We start from the raw sequence: 22,799 nt of genomic DNA on the forward strand, positions 1-22,799 counted from the left end.
GACTGATACAGAGTGTGTGTGTGTGTGTGTGTGTAAGGGGGGGGGTTTCCAGCTTTGTCTCAATGTAAACAACGAAACCCAGTCCAAATATGGGGGTGGGGGTTACCGGTGTACACGCTGCACTCAGATCATCAGATCATCTGATCATCGACTCTTTATCACCTAGTGAGTGATATAAACAGTCCTGCTGCACATTTACTTTACATCGTGTCAGCCGTCGCCCCGGGCTGCTCATCAGGGGGTTTCTGCTCCTAAAATCTGTAAATGCGCCATAAACGACGTCCAGAGTAGAAAAAAACCAGTAGCAGAACCTGTGGAACACCAATCAGCTGGTTCCGGAGCAGATACACACCCCAACACCTCCATCTCCTCCTCCTCCTCATCATCATCATCACTGACTGTGATATTTTACTCCTGGTGTCTCTGTACAGTGAGTGATGATGTTCGGTACATGTGAACTAACAGTATATCCCAGCAGTCATGTTCAATCTCCACACAGCTGGAGCCGCTACAGTTCTGCTTAATCACCGTGTCAGTGTGTGTGTGTGTGTGATGAGACTCTGTGTTCACACTAATTAAAGGCGACATTTCATTAATAAATAATAACTCTTACAGAGCGGTTTATTCATTACTGATAGATCAGTGAGTGTGATGCTAACAGGTGATGGTAATGTGGTGATAACAGGTGATAAATGAGCTGTGGAACAGAGTAAATCTTTTACACTCATCAGTACATGAACGTTGTGTAGAGGTAAATCTTACCTGTGCTGTTTTTTGGGAGGTGGTAGAGGAGGTCTGGGTTCACTGCTGCTGGAATCTGTCGACTCGGTGCTGGCTTTGCCCGTTATGATGCCAGTCTTAACGCCCGCTTGCTTCTGACTGCCACTGTTGTTTGCGTGCTCGGTGCCAGGCGTGGAGTTGTACTTATCGGTGCGTTCTCTCTCTCCTCCATTCTTCTCCTCCTCGATCCTCTCCACACTCCACGAGTTCAGCACTACAGTAACAGAAAATCCTCATGAACCTTCATCTAATGTTCTCAAGCTGCTGCTGGAATTTTTATTCGTTATAAATTTTCTCTCTTTTCTTCTCTAAATTCCTGTTTATTTTATATTTTGTGTTGTTTTATTGGTTCTTCATCAATAATAATAAAACGACCCCCTCTGATCATCTTGTTACTGCATAAATGTTACACTAAAAGATTTTAAACACATGACGGAGAGAATCCCAGTAAACACACTTTATAAAATATCTGGTCATTCATTTGCAGGATAAAGTTATTCAACACCCATATCACCCACGTTTAGAAAGTAAATACCTTCTTAATAATCAGTATTGACTCTGACTGATCTAAACACCTCCAATAATCTGATCTGAATCCTTCACGTCACTCTGGAGGAATCTGAGCTCCACTCTGCTTCATCAGATCAGGTCCCACCAGGTCACAGTGTCTCCACTGGATCCAGTCAGGACTTTACTGGGCCGCTCTGAAACCTTCCCTTGTACAAACCCACTCTACACCTCAGCTCATGGACACATGATCACACATTCTCTTTAAAAATCTTCTAATACAGAGTTCAATTCAATTCCTCTACAGCACCTCCACACTATCATACTACCACCACCGTGTTTCACTGTTGCTACTGTGCTCTTATTCTGAAACACCGGGTTTACGTCTCACCACATATTATTTAGTTTGTTAAATCTTGTCCACAAACGTTCAGTGCTGACTGCTCTGTCTATAAAACATCTCAACAATCTCAAAAGGTTTCGGGGATCATCCGGGTGTTCATGTTTACCAGTATCTCATTTTTGCTAGGTACTGTGGAGTCAAGCCACTCCTGGGTAGATTTGCATGCTTTAAGTTTCTTCTATTTGGAAATGGCGGCTCTTACGATGGTTCAGTGGAGACCTCCGGCTTTAAAAAATAGCTTTGAGCTCCTTCCAGGCTGCATGTATTGTTTAATGATCTGGAATCGTTCCATGTGACTAACGTAAACTAATAAAGGGAGCAATTACTTTTTCACACCACTCAGTGTTGAACTGAATGCTTCCCAGGTTGTTCACACATGTACCGATGTGATTACAGTATAAAAGTATAAATATTGGGTGACAGCAGCTGTAATCGTTTCTGATTAAATCCTGAATATATTTCATGTATTATCACTCTGTTACCTGGGCAGGAGGAGTGGGCGTCGCCCTGCGACAGTTTCGAGGGCGGAGTCACATTGAAGTTGAGTTCAGGAAGAGTAAGCGGCGACAGGCTGGATGTGCCGAGTTTGGGGGAACGTGAGGTCCTTTTGGGAGGGACGGGCGGACTCGTTCTGGATTCGGGCTGGGCGGACGGGGTGTTTTCCATGGCGACAGGAGACGCAGGCCAGCTGAACGCAGGGCGGGCGGGGTCGTCGGGGGTGGTGGGGCTGAATCGGAGCCACTGGGTGCTGACGGCCGAATCGGGGCTGCTGAGGTAGAAGGTGCGGTTGTTCTCCTCGGTGTGAGCGGCCATGACGGTTATCATGGTCCTGTGACCCTCGGAGTCGTCGCTGACCTCGGCTTCGGCGTTACGCCGGGTTTTACGTTTAGCGCTCTCGGCGTAGATGGGCTCGGGGTGGAGCGTCTCCGGTCCGGTCAGTGAGTCTGTGCTTCCTGGGTGTAAGAATAAATCGGACAGGCTGGCGTTGACCTGAGAGTCGGGGGTAGACGGGGTGACGCTGCGTGTCTCGGTGGGTCCCCCGTTTACCTTCACCTCTACGGTTCCGGCATGTTTATGGTTATGAAGAGGAGAATCACAGGAGGTGATGTAAGTGCTCTTGGGCCTGTAGGGGGCGCTGTTGAGGTTCTCCTTTAGTCCGTTAGGATTGCGAGACTCCTCCTGAGTAATAAACACGGTGCTGAGTGAGGGTGTGGGTTTAATAAAGCCGTTAGGCGAGAGAGGAACACGGCTTAAATAATCCAGCTTTGGGGAAACACCGTTCTGCACCGTGGTCTCCTTCAGCACCGTACTGCAGCCAGAACCCTCCACGTACAGAGGAGACACGTCCAAAATGTTCTTCAGCCCCATCGGCCGACCACGAGCCCCCTGTAACCCAAAAACATCGAACAGAGCAGTTTTTTTATTTACACTTAATCCACCAAAACACGTTTAGTTCAGTGTTAGAGCATCATGCAGCTGACTCACTAACTCACTGACATAATGAACAACTGACTGATTTAACCAAATGACTCACTCACCCAAATGACTCACTCAACTTAGTGAACCACTGGCTGTACGAACCACAAACTCACTCAATGAATCACTGACTCACTAAATCACTCAGTTCATTTCTAAATGACTCACTAAATCACTGACTCAGTAAGTCCTACTTGACTCCATGAACCCTTCTGATTCCATAAAGCACAAATGAACTGAATCACTGACTCACTGACTCAGTACCTAAATGATTATTAGATGGTAAAATACAGTGATGTCACTTCCTCTCAGTTACCTGCTGCGTGTTCATGTTGAGATCAGGTGGCGTCTCGGCGGCGCCCGGGTTCATCATGGTGGGTTTGACGGCGATGGTGGGTTTGCTGTAGGGTGAAGGTGAAGATGCACTTTCATCCTCCTCTTCCTCGGCACACGTGCTCCTCCGGGCTCTGGTGTTAGCGCTGACGTTAGCGCGGGCGTTAGCGTGAGCGCTGCGCGGGTGAAAGCAGTTCTTACAGGATCCAGGTTTCCACACGTGCTCGGCAAACTCGCCACACACTGACATCTTAGAAGAGTTTAAACTCGCTGCCCGAGCGGAGTGAGAGTACAGGTCACGCCCGGGTGGTGCCAGTGAGGCAGAGAGGGGGCTGATGGGTCAGGGTGCATTGGAGACCTCAGCGATGGACCTCTGAAGAACCCTGAGAGGAGATCGAGATGTAAAATCAGTGGAACGTTAAATCACTGAAGAATAAACTGTTCTAACAAGTGATAGAATCAGCATCATCAACAGCAGACACCTCCAGACACGGAGCCGTCACACCAAAACAATCTCCAAAATATTGGCACTTTTTTGGGAATCAGTACGGCAACTTGTGTACCATCCAGTCAAAAATCAACTTCTAGATCAACAATGTGCTTAAACTACAGCAGATGAAGGTGATCTTTATTCTGGTCTCCTTACCTGAAGCTCCAACCTGACTCTGAGTTTACAGAATTGGAGTTACTGCACCTACACCGATCAGCCATAACATTAAAACCACCTCCTTGTTTGTACACTCACTGTCCATGTTATCAGCTCCACTTACCATATAGAAGCACTTTGTAGTTCTACAATTACTGACTGTAGTCCATCTGTTTCTCTACATGCTTTGTTACCCCCTTTCATGCTGTTCTTCAATGGTCAGGACCACCACAGAGCAGGTATTATTTAGGTGGTGGATGATTCTCAGCACTGCAGTGACACTGACATGGTGGTGGTGTGTTAGTGTGTGTTGTGCTGGTATGAGTGGATCAGACACAGCAGCGCTGCTGGAGTTTTTAAACACCTCACTGTCACTGCTGGACTGAGAATCATCCACCACCTAAATAATACCTGCTCTGTGGGGGTCCTGACCATTGAAGAACAGGATGAAAGGGGGTAACAAAGCATGTAGAGAAACAGATGGACTACAGTCAGTAATTGTAGAACTACAAAGTGCTTCTATATGGTAAGTGGAGCTGATAACATGGACAGTGAGTGTAGAAACAAGGAGGTGGTTTTAATGTTATGACTGATCGGTGTATAATCTAACACTGAAATGCATTTCTCAAGTTTGATCTTCTTAAGAGCAGCAGACGTACAAGTTAAATCTATATCGTATTTTATCTACAGCTGGGGCTCAACACAGAAATAATATCAGTCCTGTAGTTGAAGTGAGCGTGATTTGAGCAGTAATGAGCAGATTAAAGCACTAACAGGATTTCGGAGGGATTTGGGACACCGCCTGAATGCTGTTGTGTATGATCAGGTAACGTGGGGATGCTGAATGTGTTCGTGTGGTGTGAATGAGGGAGGAATGTGTTGTGTAGCGCTGCTGCAGCTCTTCTTCAGACGCCACAGCAGCTTCATTTCCAGCGACTCTGTGACACCTGAACATTTCTGTTGCCTTTTAGTTACAGTAAAAATGTATTTATATGTGTCTTTTTGAATAGACATGGTCTCAAAGCAACTTTACAGAGTCCAGGACTGACAAACCAAAAACCCCATGAACCCCTGCTGAGCAGCTGAGGGCGAGAGTGGCAGGAAGAATGAAGAAGAAGAACACATTTACATGTCATTTATATACGTCTACACGTGTGCAGTACGATGAAATTCTTTTCCCATGTATCCCAGTTTGTTAGGAAGTTGGGGTCAGAGCGCAGGGTCAGTTGTTGTACGGCGCCCCTGGAGCAGACAGGGTTAAGGGCCTTGCTCAAGGGCCTGCATACCAGAGCCTGGATTTGAACCGATAATCTCCTGATTGATAGCATTAAGCTCTACCTACTAGGTTCCCACTGTATCATAAAAAACGTCCTTAAAATGACAGAAGAAACCTTGAGAGGAACCAAAATACTTCAGGTTACTTGTTGTGTGTGTGTGTGTGTGTGTGTGTGTGTGTGTGGTGTGTGTGTGTGTGTGTGCTGGGTTAATGATTAGCAGGATCTGCAGGTTGATAAAACATGTGTAATACAGAGCTAATAAAGAAACACACCCTCACAGTTCCAGAGCAACACGTAAACACATGATAGTGCTGCTGTTAAACATCTGTACTGGAACATCTGTGTTGGGGCACTTAACATTCCAGACATTTACATTTCAATAATTATAATAAAATAATAGTGATAATAATAATAACAACATAAGACAGCAGCAGGCAGTGCACCCTCTCACACCCTCTCACACACACACACACACACACACACACACACACACACACACACACACACACACACACACACACACACACACGTCAGATGTATTAGTGAGGACCGGGACGGTTATGAGACGAGCTTTACTTGAGAGATCAGATAATAGTAGTGGGTGATGAATGATGGGTCCTGGTTGGAGAAAGCTGGAATGTTAGGAATGTACAGTGTATCACAAAAGTGAGTACACCCCTCACATTTCTGCAGATATTTAAGTATATCTTTTCATGGGACAACACTGACAAAATGACACTTTGACACAATGAAAAGTAGTCTGTGTGCAGCTTATATAACAGCGTAAATTTATTCTTCCCTCAAAATAACTCAATATACAGCCATTAATGTCTAAACAACCGGCAACAAAAGTGAGTACACCCCTAAGAGACTACACCCCTAAATGTCCAAATTGAGCACTGCTTGTCATTTTCCCTCCAAAATGTCATGTGATTTGTTAGTGTTACTAGGTCTCAGGTGTGCATAGGGAGCAGGTGTGTTCAATTTAGTAGTACAGCTCTCACACTCTCTCATACTGGTCACTGAAAGTTCCAACATGGCACCTCATGGCAAAGAACTCTCTGAGGATCTTAAAAGACGAATTGTTGCGCTATATGAAGATGGCCAAGGCTACAAGAAGATTGCCAACACCCTGAAACTGAGCTGCAGCACAGTGGCCAAGATCATCCAGCGTTTTAAAAGAGCAGGGTCCACTCAGAACAGACCTCGCGTTGGTCGTCCAAAGAAGCTGAGTGCACGTGCTCAGCATCACATCCAACTGCTGTCTTTGAAAGATAGGCGCAGGAGTGCTGTCAGCATTGCTGCAGAGATTGAAAAGGTGGGGGGTCAGCCTGTCAGTGCTCAGACCATACGCCGCACACTACATCAAATTGGTCTGCATGGCTGTCACCCCAGAAGGAAGCCTCTTCTGAAGTCTCTACACAAGAAAGCCCGCAAACAGTTTGCTGAAGACATGTCAACAAAGGACATGGATTACTGGAACCATGTCCTATGGTCTGATGAGACCAAGTTTAATTTGTTTGGTTCAGATGGTCTCAAGCATGTGTGGCGGCAATCAGGTGAGGAGTACAAAGATAAGTGTGTCATGCCTACAGTCAAGCATGGTGGTGGGAATGCCATGGTCTGGGGCTGCATGAGTGCAGCAGGTGTTGGGGAGTTACATTTCATTGAGGGACACATGAACTCCAATATGTACTGTGAAATACTGAAGCAGAGCATGATCCCCTCCCTCCGGAAACTGGGTCGCAGGGCAGTGTTCCAGCATGATAATGACCCCAAACACACCTCTAAGACGACCACTGCTTTATTGAAGAGGCTGAGGGTAAAGGTGATGGACTGGCCAAGCATGTCTCCAGACCTAAACTATTAGATAAAAACTATCTTTGGGGCGTCCTCAAGCGGAAGGTGGAGGAGCGCAAAGTCTCGAATATCCGCCAGCTCCGTGATGTCATCATGGAGGAGTGGAAAAGCATTCCAGTGGCAACCTGTGAAGCTCTGGTAAACTCCATGCCCAGGAGAGTTAAGGCAGTTCTGGAAAATAATGGTGGCCACACAAAATATTGACACTTCAGGAACTTTCACTAAGGGGTGTACTCACTTTTGTTGCCGGTGGTTTAGACATTAATGGCTGTATATTGAGTTATTTTGAGGGAAGAATAAATTTACACTGTTATATAAGCTGCACACAGACTACTTTTCATTGTGTCAAAGTGTCATTTTGTCAGTGTTGTCCCATGAAAAGATATACTTAAATATCTGCAGAAATGTGAGGGGTGTACTCACTTTTGTGATACACTGTATGTGGGTTTTTTTTTTTTTTTTTTTTTTTTTTGGGGGGGGGGGGGTTGTTGCAGGGAGGAGGGAATCGCACCATGGTGAGTTGCACACCATAACGGCGTCTGACCTTGTCTCTCACACACTCGCTCAGCTCTACACTTGTAAACACACCCTGCTGTGAGAGAACGCTCACATCCTCACTGCTGCTGTACTTCTGTTCTCTATCAAACCTGGGACAGTCCTGCACTGACTGAGAACCTCGCCCAGCTCCGCCCCCAATCATAGGTCCGAACAAGTGCTCAGAATAACACCACACAGCAACATGAACCTCCTGACAACCAGCTTTTACTCGTTATAAAGGACACTGATAAAAAAACACACACCCATCTGATGAGGGCAGTGATGGTGGGGTCACACGGGGTCACAAAAATCCAGAACTGAGAACTCAGTCACTAACAGCTCATTACGAGATGAGGGTGAACATGCTAATCAAAGACGCAGCCAGAACACTGAATTCAACATCAATCATTATTAATGACATTTAATTAATCAAAGTTGTTCCTCAGACTAAAACAGAGGAATGCAGGCGGATCTCTGTTACTGCTACAGCTCTCACAACACACACCTTCATCTTCGTCCCCCTGAGTTTCATCACAGGAAGTCCATTCAGACTGATGACTCCACCCATTCCACACACACACACACACACACACACACACACACACACAAAGAAAGTAAACAAGCTGCTGACAGTTGGTAGTTTTTGCATGTTAAAGCCGTAGCTAACTCATGAGCAGGCTGTACTGAGTGTCAGTGCTGTTCCACATGACCTGAATTTACATTTGAAGAACTGGAGTCCTACATGTCTCCACAAAGCTCCACACGCCTCAACACGTCTCCACACACCTTAACACGCCTCTACCTGTCTCCACTCATCTCAACATGTCTCAATACAACTCAACATGTCTCCACATGCTTCCACGGGTCTCCACACGCCTTAACACGTCTCTACTCGTCTCCACACGCCTTCATACGTCTCCACACACCTTAACACGCCTCTACCTGTCTACACATGTCTCAACACATCTCAACATCTCCACAAATCTCAATACGACTCAATACAACATGTCTCCACACGTCTCCACACACCTTAACACGCCTCTACCTGTCTCCGCATGTCTCAACACATCTCCACAAATCTCAACATGTCTCCACACGCCTCAACATGCCTTCAACACGTCTCTATCCATCTCCACATGCTTCCACATGTCTCTTAGTTCCAGCTTCATCCTCACACTCTTCACTGAGAGGATCCAGTATCATTCAGGTAACTCTGTCCTGAGCAGGAACGTCCACCAGCTCACTGGTTTCTGAATCACTGCAGTTTGATCAGATCGTCACTGGGCTGCTGCTGTCGTGATTTAAATCCATCATGTGAGCAGGAGAAGATGAGACGGATGTTGGTCCTGATCCCTCATGAAACAGAATCAGAATCATTCAGTGAGGTCAGGGGTCAAAAACACAAACTGTGCTCTTACATGTAAAGCCCATTTCTCTGGATGCTCAGTTTAAAGAACCAGCAAGATGCAGATCTGCCATAAATTAGACCTGCTGGAATATGGATGACACTGTCCTCAGTCAAGCAAGCTTTATAAATACCATGATGCTATTTAATCCTTGATTCTGATTGGTCAGAAAATGGTGATGTGTTTCTGCAGAGCTCCATGTGACTCATCAGAAACTTGGACATGTCTGGGTTAAGGCAGCGGGAGCTCAGCTGTTAAGGTCCAGGACCAGTGATTAGAAGGTTGCTGGTTTAACCCCTCATGTGCCAAGTTGCCACTGTTGGGCCCCTGAGCAAGGCCCTTAATCCTCAATTGCTTGTATTGTGTATGGTCAGAATTGTACATTGCTTTATAAAAGTGTCTGCTAAGGGCAGCAAACGTAAACGTAAATGTAAAGCGCTCAGGTGGTGCAGCTGTTGGCATCCTGTCCGGGGTATTCCTGTCTTGCCCCCAATGGAACAGGTCCCACCGCAACCCTGATCAGGATAAATCAGTTGATAAACAGCAAAAAGTTCTTCCCCAGTAAACACACTCCTCTCTGTAACCCTTTTAAACAGTTTCATGTTTCTCGGTGGGTTAAATAATTAGAACGACGTTTCTGTTGTTTGTTGGTTTAATTTAAAACTTTAAAGTACTTCTGAAACCAGAGCCGCTAAGAAGCTAGGCGCTCGCTGTTTAGCTCTATTAGCATGCCCATTCTAAAGTGCTAATTGTATGTGGTTTCCATGGCAACGGCTTATTCACAGGAAGTGGCTTGCCGGGTGTACTGTGGACAATCAGTGTGGTCCAAGCTGCCTGGTCACCTCACCAAATCAGGTTTGTGCCTCATGTTAGCATTAAAGCGCATGGTCGATCTGTTGTTGTACGTGTAGCTTAGCGTGGATGCTATTATTATAGCTGTAATTAATGGTGTAACACTGTGAGAGCTGCTGTGCTGTTTAAACACTTCTGTATGGCTCTGGGGATGTTTGTGTAAGTGAAGAGCAGAAAAGAGACGCTGACAGAAATATGAGGACCTGCGTGAGTGAGCTCTGAATCATCTACCAGGAATTCATCATCCATTCATCTCACAGAGCTTCTACCTACCTCACCAACACCACCATCTACCATCACATCTACTAACATCCAACATCTACTAACATCTACCACCATCTCACAGAGCTTCTACCTACCTCACCTACACCACCATCTACCATCACATCTACTAACATCCAACATCTACTAACATCTACCACCATCTCACAGAGCTTCTACCTCATCTACCTCACCAACACCACCATCTACCATCACATCTACTAACATCTACCATCACATCTACTAACATCTTCCATCACATCTACTAACATCCAACATCTACTAACATCTACCACCACATCTAATAACATCTACCATCACATCTACTAACATCTACCATCACATCTACTAACATCCAACATCTACTAACATCTACCACCATCTCACAGAGCTTCTACCTACCTCACCAACACCACCATCTACCATCACATCTACTAACATCCAACATCTACTAACATCTACCACCATCTCACAGAGCTTCTACCTCATCTACCTCACCAACACCACCATCTACCATCACATCTACTAACATCTACCATCACATCTACTAACATCTTCCATCACATCTACTAACATCTACTAACATCCAACATCTACTAACATCTACCACCATCTCACAGAGCTTCTACCTCACCTACCTCACCTACCTCACCAACACCACCATCTACCATCACATCTACTAACATCCAACATCTACTAACATCTACCACCATCTCACAGAGCTTCTACCTCATCTACCTCACCAACACCACCATCTACCATCACATCTACTAACATCTACCATCACATCTACTAACATCTTCCATCACATCTACTAACATCCAACATCTACCACCATCTCACAGAGCTTCTACCTCACCTACCTCACCAACACCACCATCTACCATCACATCTACTAACATCCAACATCTACTAACATCTACCACCATCTCACAGAGCTTCTACCTCACCTACCTCACCAACACCACCATCTACCATCACATCTACTAACATCTACCATCACATCTACTAACATCCAACATCTACTAACATCTACCACCATCTCACAGAGCTTCTACCTCACCTACCTCACCAACACCACCATCTACCATCACATCTACTAACATCTACTAACATCCAACATCTACTAACATCTACCACCATCTCACAGAGCTTCTACCTCACCTACCTCACCAACACCACCATCTACTAACATCTACCATCACATCTACTAACATCCAACATCTACCACCATCTCGCAGAGCTTTTACCTCACCGACACCACCATCACATCTACCATCACATCTACTAACATCTACCACCATATCACAGAGCTTTTACCTCACCAACACCACCGTCTACCATTACATCTACTAACATCTACTAACATCTACCATCACATCTACTAACATCTACCATCACATCTACCAACTACCATCACATCTACCATCACATCTACTAACATCTACCACCATCTCACAGAGCTTTTACCTCACCAACACCACCGTCTACCATTACATCTACTAACATCTACTAACATCTACCATCACATCTACTAACATCTACCATCACATCTACCAACTACCATCACATCTACCATCACATCTACTAACATCTACCACCATATCACAGAGCTTTTACCTCACCAACACCACCGTCTACCATTACATCTACTAACATCTACTAACATCTACCATCACATCTACTAACATCTACCATCACATCTACCAACTACCATCACATCTACCATCACATCTACTAACATCTACCACCATCTCACAGAGCTTTTACCTCACCAACACCACCAACTACCATCACATCTACCATCACATCTACTAACATCTACCACCATCTCACAGAGCTTTTACCTCACCAACACCACCAACTACCATCACATCTACTAACATTCAGTTAATGTTAGTAGTCCTCTAATTTCCTTCGGGATCAATAAAGTATCTATCTATTCAGTAACATCTACCACCATCACACAGAGCTTTTACTTCACCAACACCACCATCTACCATCACATCTACCATCACATCTACTAACATCTACCACCATCTCACAGAGCTTCTACCTCACCGACACCACCATCTACCATCACATCTACTAACATCTAACATCACATCTACTAACATCTACCATCACATCTACCATCACATCTACTAACATCTAATAACATCCTATCACATCTACAAATATGTACTACCATCCAATGACATAACATTCACTAAACTCCACAAAGATCTACTAACATCAACTAAGATCTAATAAGATCCACTAAGATCTACTAACATCAACTAAGATCTAATAAGATCCACTAAGAGCTACTAACATCTACGTACTAAGTCCAAATCCACATTAAGTCTTCCCTTTTAAATGTATTACATGATTTTATATTGTATAATAAAACAGTTTAATATCAGGATTATGTTTATTCAGTCTGTTTGTGATGAGTATTATGGGATATATAGAACGCTGAGAATCAAAAGAGGAACTAAATCTGGGTTTAACCGGAGACCACCAGCACACTGAGAGCAGCAGTTACTCAGCGTGAGTCACAGTTCCTGCCCAGCAGTGGGAACTCAGAGCAGGAACTCAAATCAGGAACTAAACTCAGGAACTGTAGAAACATGATGAAGCTACACACACACACACTATCAGATAAATGTGGTCTACTCTAAAAATCTATAGTATTAAATCAATATAGTCTGCTCAGAACCTTTACGGTGCTGTATATGATCCGTGAGGAACCATGTGAGGTTTGGTTCTGAGTTCTCTGTACATGCACTATTATCAATAGCAGGTAATGATTCACCTGTTGTACTGTGAGGAAAGAGGCTCCCATGATGGAATAATCCTGCTGGTTACCTTTACAGGTAAAGTCCTGCTCATATGGCAACATGTCAAACTCCTTAAAGACAATGAGGTGAAGCTGTCTGGCTCTAATACTACCTGCTGTGCCACCATGCTGCCCAAACACCAGCAGCTTCTATACCCCACACAGTCCAGGGAGAAGCTGTTTGGGATTCCCTTCCTAACATCTTGCTCCAGTGGGCAGTACAGGGTGGATAATGTTGGTTCCTTCACCCGGTGTAGTGCACTATTGTTCAGTAGGAAGCGGGGCTGGTGTTTAGTTCCCTGCTCTCTCTATATGGTTCTTTATCAGGGGTGTGATGTGAGTTTCACTGTTTCCTGGTTCTACACAGAGTGAAATTATATCCACATGATGATTAGAACTCATGTCCTGCAGGTAATTTTGAGGGTAAAACACTGTCAGTGGTAAACTACATGGCTGACTGAGAGGTGTTTGGATTTTGGGGTTCTTCTTTTATCAGGTATAAACACTAAACACTAACTGCCCCCCTCCAGCAGCCTGCATGGTGCACTCTGGGGTACAATGTGGAACTATTTGGGATTCAGGTCCAGACTTCCTGTACAAGTGGGTCTGAATCAGTCCATCCCACAGTGCACTGGGGTAAATATGGAGCCCCTCCTGGTGCAAGTGCACTACATGTGCTGGAACATAATGCCCCATGTACCCTCTTTACCCTAGATGTACAGGATTGATTTCCTATAAACAGCCCTTATATGAGGTATTAATAATGTATGGAGTGAGGGACACTTCCCTAATGTTGTTGCTACCCAGACTGAACGGGTTTCATGTCCTGAGCTTCTGGTTCTGCGGTTCAACTTCAATAAATCAAAATGAATCGTGATTAGATGTTAAACTGTAATAAAACCGGACTGGATCAATAATCAGATGTGATGAAATGTGATCGTCCTGTGATATTTTACCCGGTTTACAGCGTTTTATCATCATAAATATCAGACTGACTGATCTTACCTGAGGTAAAGTCGGCTCCGCTCTCACCGCGACGCTGTTTTGACCGTTATTTCCGTTAGAATTTGAATCCAGTTTAAATCACCAACGGCTCCTCAGAGCGCGCACGCGACGGGTTACGGCGGGAGAGGCTGTGCAGCACGCGGACACCCCGCACCGCTGCAGCGCTTTGATGTTCCAGGCTCGCGGATTCAGCCAGACTGAAGCAACGCGGAGCCACAGCGATGGGCGGGGCCAGACAGGACGGGGTGTGGCCAGACCGTCAGCAGGGGGGGGCGGGTTGCCAGATTAAAGCACTGAACAGGTTTGCAGGTTTGCAAGGTGACTAGTACAGTGCTAGCGATCAAACTCCAAACAATGGATCGCGGTGGGTCCGAAGCCTACCCGAATCATTTCACTTACTCTGGCTCACTCATTTTCACATTGGAGCTCTTAAGAGTTGCAAATCCACTTACTGGCATTGTTTATTAGTTGGGAGGAACCGTGAGGAACAGTGAGTGTGTTTAATCTGAAGAGATTTCTACAGTTATCTGATTAGCTGCTTTATGTAAACACCACACCCCAGACAACCAGCACACAACCATGTGTTTAGTTAAAACATAACCAGCTAACTACCCTCTTACACCCTGCAATGCTTTACCTCAGGTTCACCTGTCTGGAACATTCCAGTAATCTTATTTCCAGTGAGCACAATACAAACCTTAAACTCAGTAAGTAAAAAATGACTATAAAAAAGCTCAGAAGTTAAAGTCCTGGACTAACAGAAGGTTTTTGGTCTGTTGGTCCTGGATTCTGTAAGTTGATTTGAGACAATGTTCATTGTAAAAAGCACTATAAATAAATCTGACTTGATACACGTAATTTATTCTGTACAATATCTGCACATCTGGACATTATAAAATTATTCTAATTCTAAACTGAAACGTTATATGCCGGAATAATACTTGAAACATTTACATGAACGGACTCACAGTAGATTATACTTTAATGCTGTATATCTGTACATTCATAGCTTTACATGTATATACAGGACAGATGGTGCTAGTTCTATGTAAGATTTATGTAAACAACTGTGTGTATTTAATCTTGTATTTAATGTGTTAAAACTGTGAGGGACTATGCACCCAAGATTTTCACTCACCTCTCACACCTGTGTTAATGTGACATGACAATAAAAAGTGATTTGGACTAGTCATCGGAAGGTGGTTGGTTCAAGCCCTACATGTACCAAGTTGCCACTGTTGGGCCCTTTAGCAAGACCCTGAACTCTGAGTTGCGTGCACTGCAGTCACAGTTGTAAGTCGCTTCGGATGCCATGACTTTATGTAATGGTTTATTATGATAATATGATGTATTGCTATTTATTTTTTTATGAAGCGCCGTCAAGTAGATTCCGTCTCTTAGCGACAAGTTTATAAAGACTTTCATGTCTACTCTTCAGGTCTTCAGGCTTCTTAATGACTCCTTCATTGTTCCTCTGATAATGTCCATCCATCTGGTTGTTGGCCATCCTCTTTCTCTTTTACTTTCAACTTGTCCAAGCATAATTGTGTTTTTGAAATGGTTCTACTCGTAATACGTCCAGAACCACCACCTATGATTTGGTACATTTATTTATTTACCTGTGTTATTTTAATGTACCTTTAACTACAAACTAATGTTTTTTTATTCTATTTCTGTATTTTTCCTTTTTTCTTCTGATCTAGTCATATTTAATTCCCCAGTATTTTTCTCTACTGCTGCAGACCCCGACCCTGACTGAGATGGACCATACCTTACACACGCCGCCTTCGACATGTATATTAGCCGACCGCTTCTTTTCACCTGCCAGCGATGAATTCGCACGGCGAGCAGTATCACGTACAGAGAGTCACACACTGCTCTCCATGTTTAATAATAAACGCTTGTTTCCTGTTGGACTGTGTGTTGTTGAAGAGCCCCGAGTGTGTTCTGATCTGACTGTAATCACTCATCACTCTTAACATCTTCATCACTGCTGTAGAGATGAACGTTGTGAAGGTTGTGAAACGTTGAGATGGAATGTACCGAGAAGACCAGCGAGGTCTCGGTGTGAAGAAAAATGAAGGACGTGTCGGAGCAGGTCTGGTGATGTTTAGGAGACACAAAGACGTGGGAAAGTCAGAGAGAAAGCATGCAGCGCTCCTCCACCATCTCCTCCTCCTCCTCACATTTACACCGTATTATTACCATAACACACACCAGTCCAGAAAATACACTCCACTAACAATCTACACTCATTTATTTATTTATTCATTCAGTCTGTTTTACTACTGATTTATCTTATTCAGGGTCGCCGTGGGTCAAAACATGACAGCATTTGTATGTCTGGGTGCTGATCGATCAGCTGATGTTCCAGTTCATCCCAAAGATATTGAGGGGGCTGAGGTCAGGGCTCTGTGCAGGACACTGGAGTTCCTTTATAACAACCAGAGTCATATTGGAATGGAAAAGAGCCTTCCCTAAACTGTTCCCTAAACTTTTACTTGTCGGAAGCATGTCGTTTCCTTCCAATGATTGATTTATTACACCTGTCAGAACTGTTGTGGCTACAACACATGAATTCAATCATTAGAAGGGGCGTCCCAATACTTTTGTCCATTTAGTGTACAAACATGAACAATGAGAAACTGTTACTGTATTGTAATAAGAGTAAATGTGTCTGGACGCCCAGGTGGCGCAGTGGGATGTTCCACTAGCACACCAGCGCCGAGATTCTGAACTCCTCGGTTCGAAACTCGGTGTTGCCACCGGCTGGCTGGGCGCCATTTGGGCATAACTGACAGGGGGGGAATGACCGAAATATGTGGGCAGGGTCTTCAAACGCTGTGTAAGGGTAGAGGCACCTGTGCAGCATTTGTCTGGATGGTTTTATTCTTGCACAGCAGGAAAGCTCACTGGACTGTGGACAGTGAAAACTGTTCTTATGTATGGCTGAAGAGTTTTTGGGGGTTTTTGAACTACACCTGACCATCCAGACAAATGTACACCTACTAGGTAACAATAAGGTGTGACTGGATCTCACACACACACACACACACACACACACACACACACACACACACACATCACTGTTCCATCACACACACACACACACACACACACAAACACACACACACACACACACCGTTTCCTCATCCGTGTCATTTCTTCTCTCTCTGTCCTTTCACTGCTGAAACCTGCTCGTCTCCATCAGCTTTTCTTCTGACCTGCTGCTGTGACCTTTGACCTCCTGGGTTAATAATTCGGGAGGTCAGGCTTCCTCTCTCTCTCTGAGTGAGTGATGAGTCTGCACAAATACACAAAACACACCGACCGACCAGAACCAGAATCAAAACCAGAACTAAACCAGAACTAAACCAGAACTAAACCAGAACTAAAGCAGAACTAAACCTGAACTAAACCAGAACTAAACCAAAACTAAACCAGAACTAAACCAGAACTAAACTAGAACTAAACCAGAACTAAACTAGAACTAAACCAGAACTAAACCCTCCACAGTCTCAGCTTCCTTTGTTAGATTTTCTGATCATACAATAAACATTTCTATAAACTAGGGCTGTCAAACGATAAATTTTTTTAATCGCAATTAATCTCAGAATTTCATATAGTTAATCGCGATTAATCGCATTTAAAAAAAAAAAAGAAGAAAAGGATTTTTAAGTGAAATGTTACAATTAAAATGGTGAACACATTTTATGCTAAATGTACTGATGTTAAAAACTGCTGGGACAAGAGAAAACTGTAAGGGAGTTTTATTCACTCACATACTAGGCAGTAATACTATCCAGCACAGACCCTCGACTTCGTATATATGTCAGATTGTAGGTTAGAATTTCTCCAAACATTGTAGATCAGCGGTGCTTTAGGTGGGATAAGGTGTAGTTATTGTAACAGACTTTTCTGTGGTTGTATCGTGACATTTGATGGACGTTTCTACACAAAGTGAGTGTGTTTTGACCCTTTGGGGCTTCCATAGTTCATGGACTAGCATGCTTGGCTAACGCGATGACTCTAGCTGTCCGGTACCGTAACAGAAGAAGCTAATAAAAGTGTTAAATGCTCCCGACAACTTGTGAATATAGCGTGTATTTATTTCTTTATTAAGCGAGTGCATCACTACACGCTCGGCTACATTATGTTAACAAACCGCAAATGAAAAACGGTGGCAAGCCTCAACATGAACTACGGATGACTCGCAGGGCCAAACAGAATTTGCGTTAACGGCACTATTTTTTTAAATCGCGTTAAATTGAGATCGCGTTAACATCGCGTTAACTTCGACAGCCCTACTATAAACGTGGTGTTTTCTTCAGTCAGAGCAGCTTATTTGTTTACATTCATCCCACCATTAAAAAGTTTATATTTTAATTTATTATTGTTGTACAGATTTGATCAGCGCTCTGGTTCTGGATGGACTGTTCCTGAGGAACGTGGAACACTGGAGCTTTAAGGGTTTTTTACAGGGATCCTGTTTCAGATAGATCAGTGGTGAAACTTCAGAGGCTCCAGGAAAACCTTCCGGTGTTTCTGTTGATCAAACAAACCGCCGGAGCGCTCGCAGCGTCTCAGATACACTGTAGGACAAAAGTATGTGGACACTGTCAGAAACAATCAGGTCAAACAGCAGCAGGAGAAAATAAACTGGTTTATTTTCATGTAGCTCAGAACATCTCCATGATTCACTGGAGCAGAAACTAAAACTGACTCTAGTTCCTCCTGCTGAGTTTCAGCCACGCCCAGTGCTAACAGCGGTATAAAATCAATGGTTTGGGGAAGGTCCTTTTTCTGTTCCAGCATGTCTGTGCCCCTGATGATTTGGAAGATCAGAGCAGGACCCCAGAACAAACCCAAATCTTGTAAAATGACTTTCCAGTAGAGAGGAGAACATGAAGGTCATGCTCAGGTGTCCACATACTTTTGACCATACAGTGTAATTCCAGACTGCTGGGTGATGAGTGCAGAGGACAGTTTGGTTGTTGGGTAATCCCCCCCCCCCCCCCCCCCTTCCCGAAGCACCCAAACCGCTTCATCCTGATCAAGGCTGAGGTGGATTCAATGCCACCATGAGAATCAGCCAATCCACCTTCTGCATGTTTTGGGAGGTAGTATAAAAGCAGGAACCCTTCCTATATAGTTCATAGCACCCTGGAGCTGTGCAGCACCTACACCACCTGCTGCTATTGAGACAGTGTGGTGGCAGGTTAGTGACAGTGTTGCACAGCTCCCAGGGACCTGGGTTCAAATCCTCCACTGACTGTGTAAAATGTTTTGTTTGACATTGTGTGTAGTAAAGAAACCACACACACACACACACACACACACACACTCAGGGTAATTATTGAGCCATGATGGCAGTAAGTGTGTTAAAGTCATTAGCAGCTCCTGTAACACTCAACACACACACACACACACACACACACACACGTGTGTGTATCTGATTTTGTTATTAGTGTGTGTGTGTGTGTGTGGGCAAATACTTATCCCACCCCGCTCCACAGTGGGGTTAATGTATAACAGACTACATGACCAAAAGTATGTGGACACCTGAGCAGGAGCTGGTTGGACATGCTGTTCTAAAATCAGGGTGCTTAAATGAATTTTACATTTTACATTAAATGAATGATTATTACTGAATTATTACTAATGAATGATTATTACTGAATAATTATTACTGAATTATTACTAATGAATGATTATTACTGAATTATTACTGAATTATTACTAATGAATGATTATTACTGAATGATTATTACTGAATGATTATTACTGAATTATTACTAATGAATGATTATTACTGAATGATTATTACTGAATGATTATTACTGAATTATTACTAATGAATGATTATTACTGAATTCTGGTTGTTTGATTGAACTCTCAGCACTTTGATGTTTGATTAACTCTCAGCTTCTGTTTGATCTGATTAAAAATCGCTGATTCCAGGACGCGGTGCAGAAGTGCTCACACTGCACATCACAGACTACATCAGATTACTGGGAGAGACAGTGAGGACGGGGGGTGGGTGGTGAGGACGGGGGGTGGGGGGGACGCCGAAAGATCAGACGCTGTTCAAGGTGAGGTGAAGGACGTGAGTTATACGACCTTTTACAAACACTGGAATGTTTCTCAGCACCTCCACGTCAGAGACCATGGTTCTCCAGTTCTCTCCTCAGTCCACACAGTACATAGTTTAGGTACAGTATGAGGCCAAAAGTATTTGGACGCCTGACCAGGAGCTTGTCGGACGCCCCGTTTCAAAACCAAACAGTATTAAAACAGACCGACCCTCTGTGTGATCTTTTCAGCAAGAACAACAGCGGCTCTTCTGAGAAGCTTCTCACGAGACTTTGAAGTGTGTCTGTGTGTGGGAATTTGTGCCCATTAGGTCACCAAAAGGTCACCTAGGTCAGCAACAGATTTTGTATGACTGGCGCTGATCAGTCAGTCAGTGTTCCGGTTCATCCCAGACCTGTTGAGTGGGGCTGAGCTCAGGACTCTGTGCAGGAAGCTTTTCCTCATATCTTTATAGAACTCATGCTGGAACAGGACAGGGCCTTCCCTAAACTGTTGCCAAAAATTTGGAGGCTTTGGAATTAGTGGCTGAAACATATGAACTTAAAAATGAAAAGGAGTGGCGGTCAGGTGAGATTCTAAACTCCTCGGATCAAAACTCAGTGTTGCCACCGGTCGGCTGGGCGCCATCTAGCGGGCATAATCGGCAGTGCCTGCAGCAGACCCAGTGCTCTAGGGCGAGATGATCGGACTATGTGGGCGGGGTCTTCAAACGCTGTGTAAGGACCCTGATTAGCAGATAGAGGTGCCTGTTCAGAATGCATGGGTGGAAAAGGGTTCCGCTAAGGGCTGCAGGCGGGTCGGAGGATGCGTGAGCAGCAACGTACCCACCTCACCTACAATCAGGGATCCACCAGCAGAGGGAGACAAACTGACCACGATAAACTGGGAGAAAATGCAGAAATAAAATAGAAAAAAATAAATAAATAAAAGGGGTGTCCCAACACTTTTGTGCATATAGTGTATAATATTCTGTGGCTATCATTGGGAAGCCCACCGTGAGTCAGCAGGACTCTCCTTAAAGACCTTGAACGTGTGATGCAGTGGAAGAAACGGACATTTAGTTTGTTCACCCAGCTTCCTGTTTCCTGTAGCAGGGCGGCTGTGATTGGCACCAGCGTGGCACCGTGACCTGCTGCTGAGTGAATCAGGATCAGATTCAGTCAGTAAGAACCAGCAGGACCGTCAGAAGTTCCTCCAGCTCAGCACACAATGCCAAGTCACTTCCTGCCACCCGTCTGGAGCTTCCTGGTGACGGAGCTTCTGCAAACATCGGTTTCCTCCAGAACAAGTCACTCAGGGCACCGAACAAAAGAGGAGATGTGGGTGAGATAAACGAACCGGGGGGGGGGGGTGGGGGGGGGGGTGAGGGTTCAGGATGAGGAGGAGGACGGAGAGAACCTTCCACAGAAGATCAGACGTCTGAGCTCTCCAAAATCTCCCTGAACACACGAATATATCAGAATCATTAATAGTGCAGCTCTGTTACACAAACCCACCACGATGATCTGGGTTCAAATCTCTGTGTCTGGGGGAGGGGGGTGGATTGGCGTACTCCTTCCTTCCGACCAGTGTTTTCTGGTAAAACCAGACCTGCTGTGACCCACTGTGACCCTGACCAGGATAAAACAGGAAAATGAAACGATCTGAACATGGACTTAAACATCGAGAACAACTTTTATGAATTAAGAATGTTTACAGTCAAGCAAGCTTTACATCACCATCAGCCTGAGGCTGCAGTTCCAGTTTACCTCAGAACATCAGTGCAGCGTCCCAAACTTCATACAGTTCACAACTTTTATTTTCCTGACTCACACAGGCTGTTCTTTATTTACTCATTCATTCATTCATCCATCATGTCGTTTAAAATCCTTCCACTCTTTAATATGCTGAACTAATTATTTATGTGTAACAGACTGACCTGCCCTACAGAATCATGCCCATGTTCCATGCCATCTTTGGCTGGCAGACGGGGTACAGGGGCACAGTTGACCTTCTATGCAGGCGACAGAACCCTGGGTGGGTGAGTTACCTTCAGAGGGGGTGTGATGTTCTTTTTGTGATGGAATGTGCCTCACTAACCAGGGTCCTTACATAGCATCCAACCCGCCCACGTTTTAGTCCCGTCTTTTCCCACCCAGCAGACTAGCGGCTGATTTTGTCTGCTGCACCGTCTGCACTGCCGATCGTGCTCACCAGCACATAATTGTAATTTCTGTAGGTTTCTGCATGTCATACATTCAGTCTTTAATTACATGTGAGGTGATTTAAACACTCATCACTGTGTAACGACTCCTGAAATACAGACCACTGACCCCCCCCCCCCCCCCCCCGCCCCCCGCCCCCACCCCAACACACACCAAACCTCAAACTAAAACATTCAGAATCATTGGGAACATGAAGACGTGATAAAGGAACGTCCAGCCTGAGTGGATCATCCTGAGGGAACTCCGGGTGTAACCTGCCCTTAAACCCTTTGACCCCGCCCGGCTCAGGATCCGGTTACAGGTTTCCTCTGGAGGTCGTTTCCTAATTCTTCTCTCAC

The 22,799-nt window shown here is 44.6% G+C and overlaps 1 protein-coding gene across 1 annotated transcript in view; it reads right to left on the minus strand.

Moving 5' to 3' along the window:
• LOC134330631 (inactive tyrosine-protein kinase PRAG1) overlaps positions 1-14,243 on the minus strand; it is a 39,963-nt gene extending 25,720 nt beyond the window's left edge. The window contains exons 1-4 of the mRNA XM_063011833.1: positions 14,165-14,243; positions 3,483-3,882; positions 2,173-3,076; positions 763-994 (exon numbers count right to left, since the gene is read on the minus strand). Of these exons, the coding sequence (XP_062867903.1) occupies positions 763-994; positions 2,173-3,076; positions 3,483-3,749 (1,403 nt within the window). The 5' untranslated portion in view covers positions 3,750-3,882; positions 14,165-14,243. The remainder of the gene's footprint in view (positions 1-762; positions 995-2,172; positions 3,077-3,482; positions 3,883-14,164) is intronic.
• Between the last annotated feature and the right edge of the window lie 8,556 nt (positions 14,244-22,799).

This window comes from Trichomycterus rosablanca, chromosome 16, assembly GCF_030014385.1.
Source record: "Trichomycterus rosablanca isolate fTriRos1 chromosome 16, fTriRos1.hap1, whole genome shotgun sequence".
In the NCBI taxonomy this organism is placed as follows: Eukaryota; Metazoa; Chordata; class Actinopteri; order Siluriformes; family Trichomycteridae; genus Trichomycterus; species Trichomycterus rosablanca.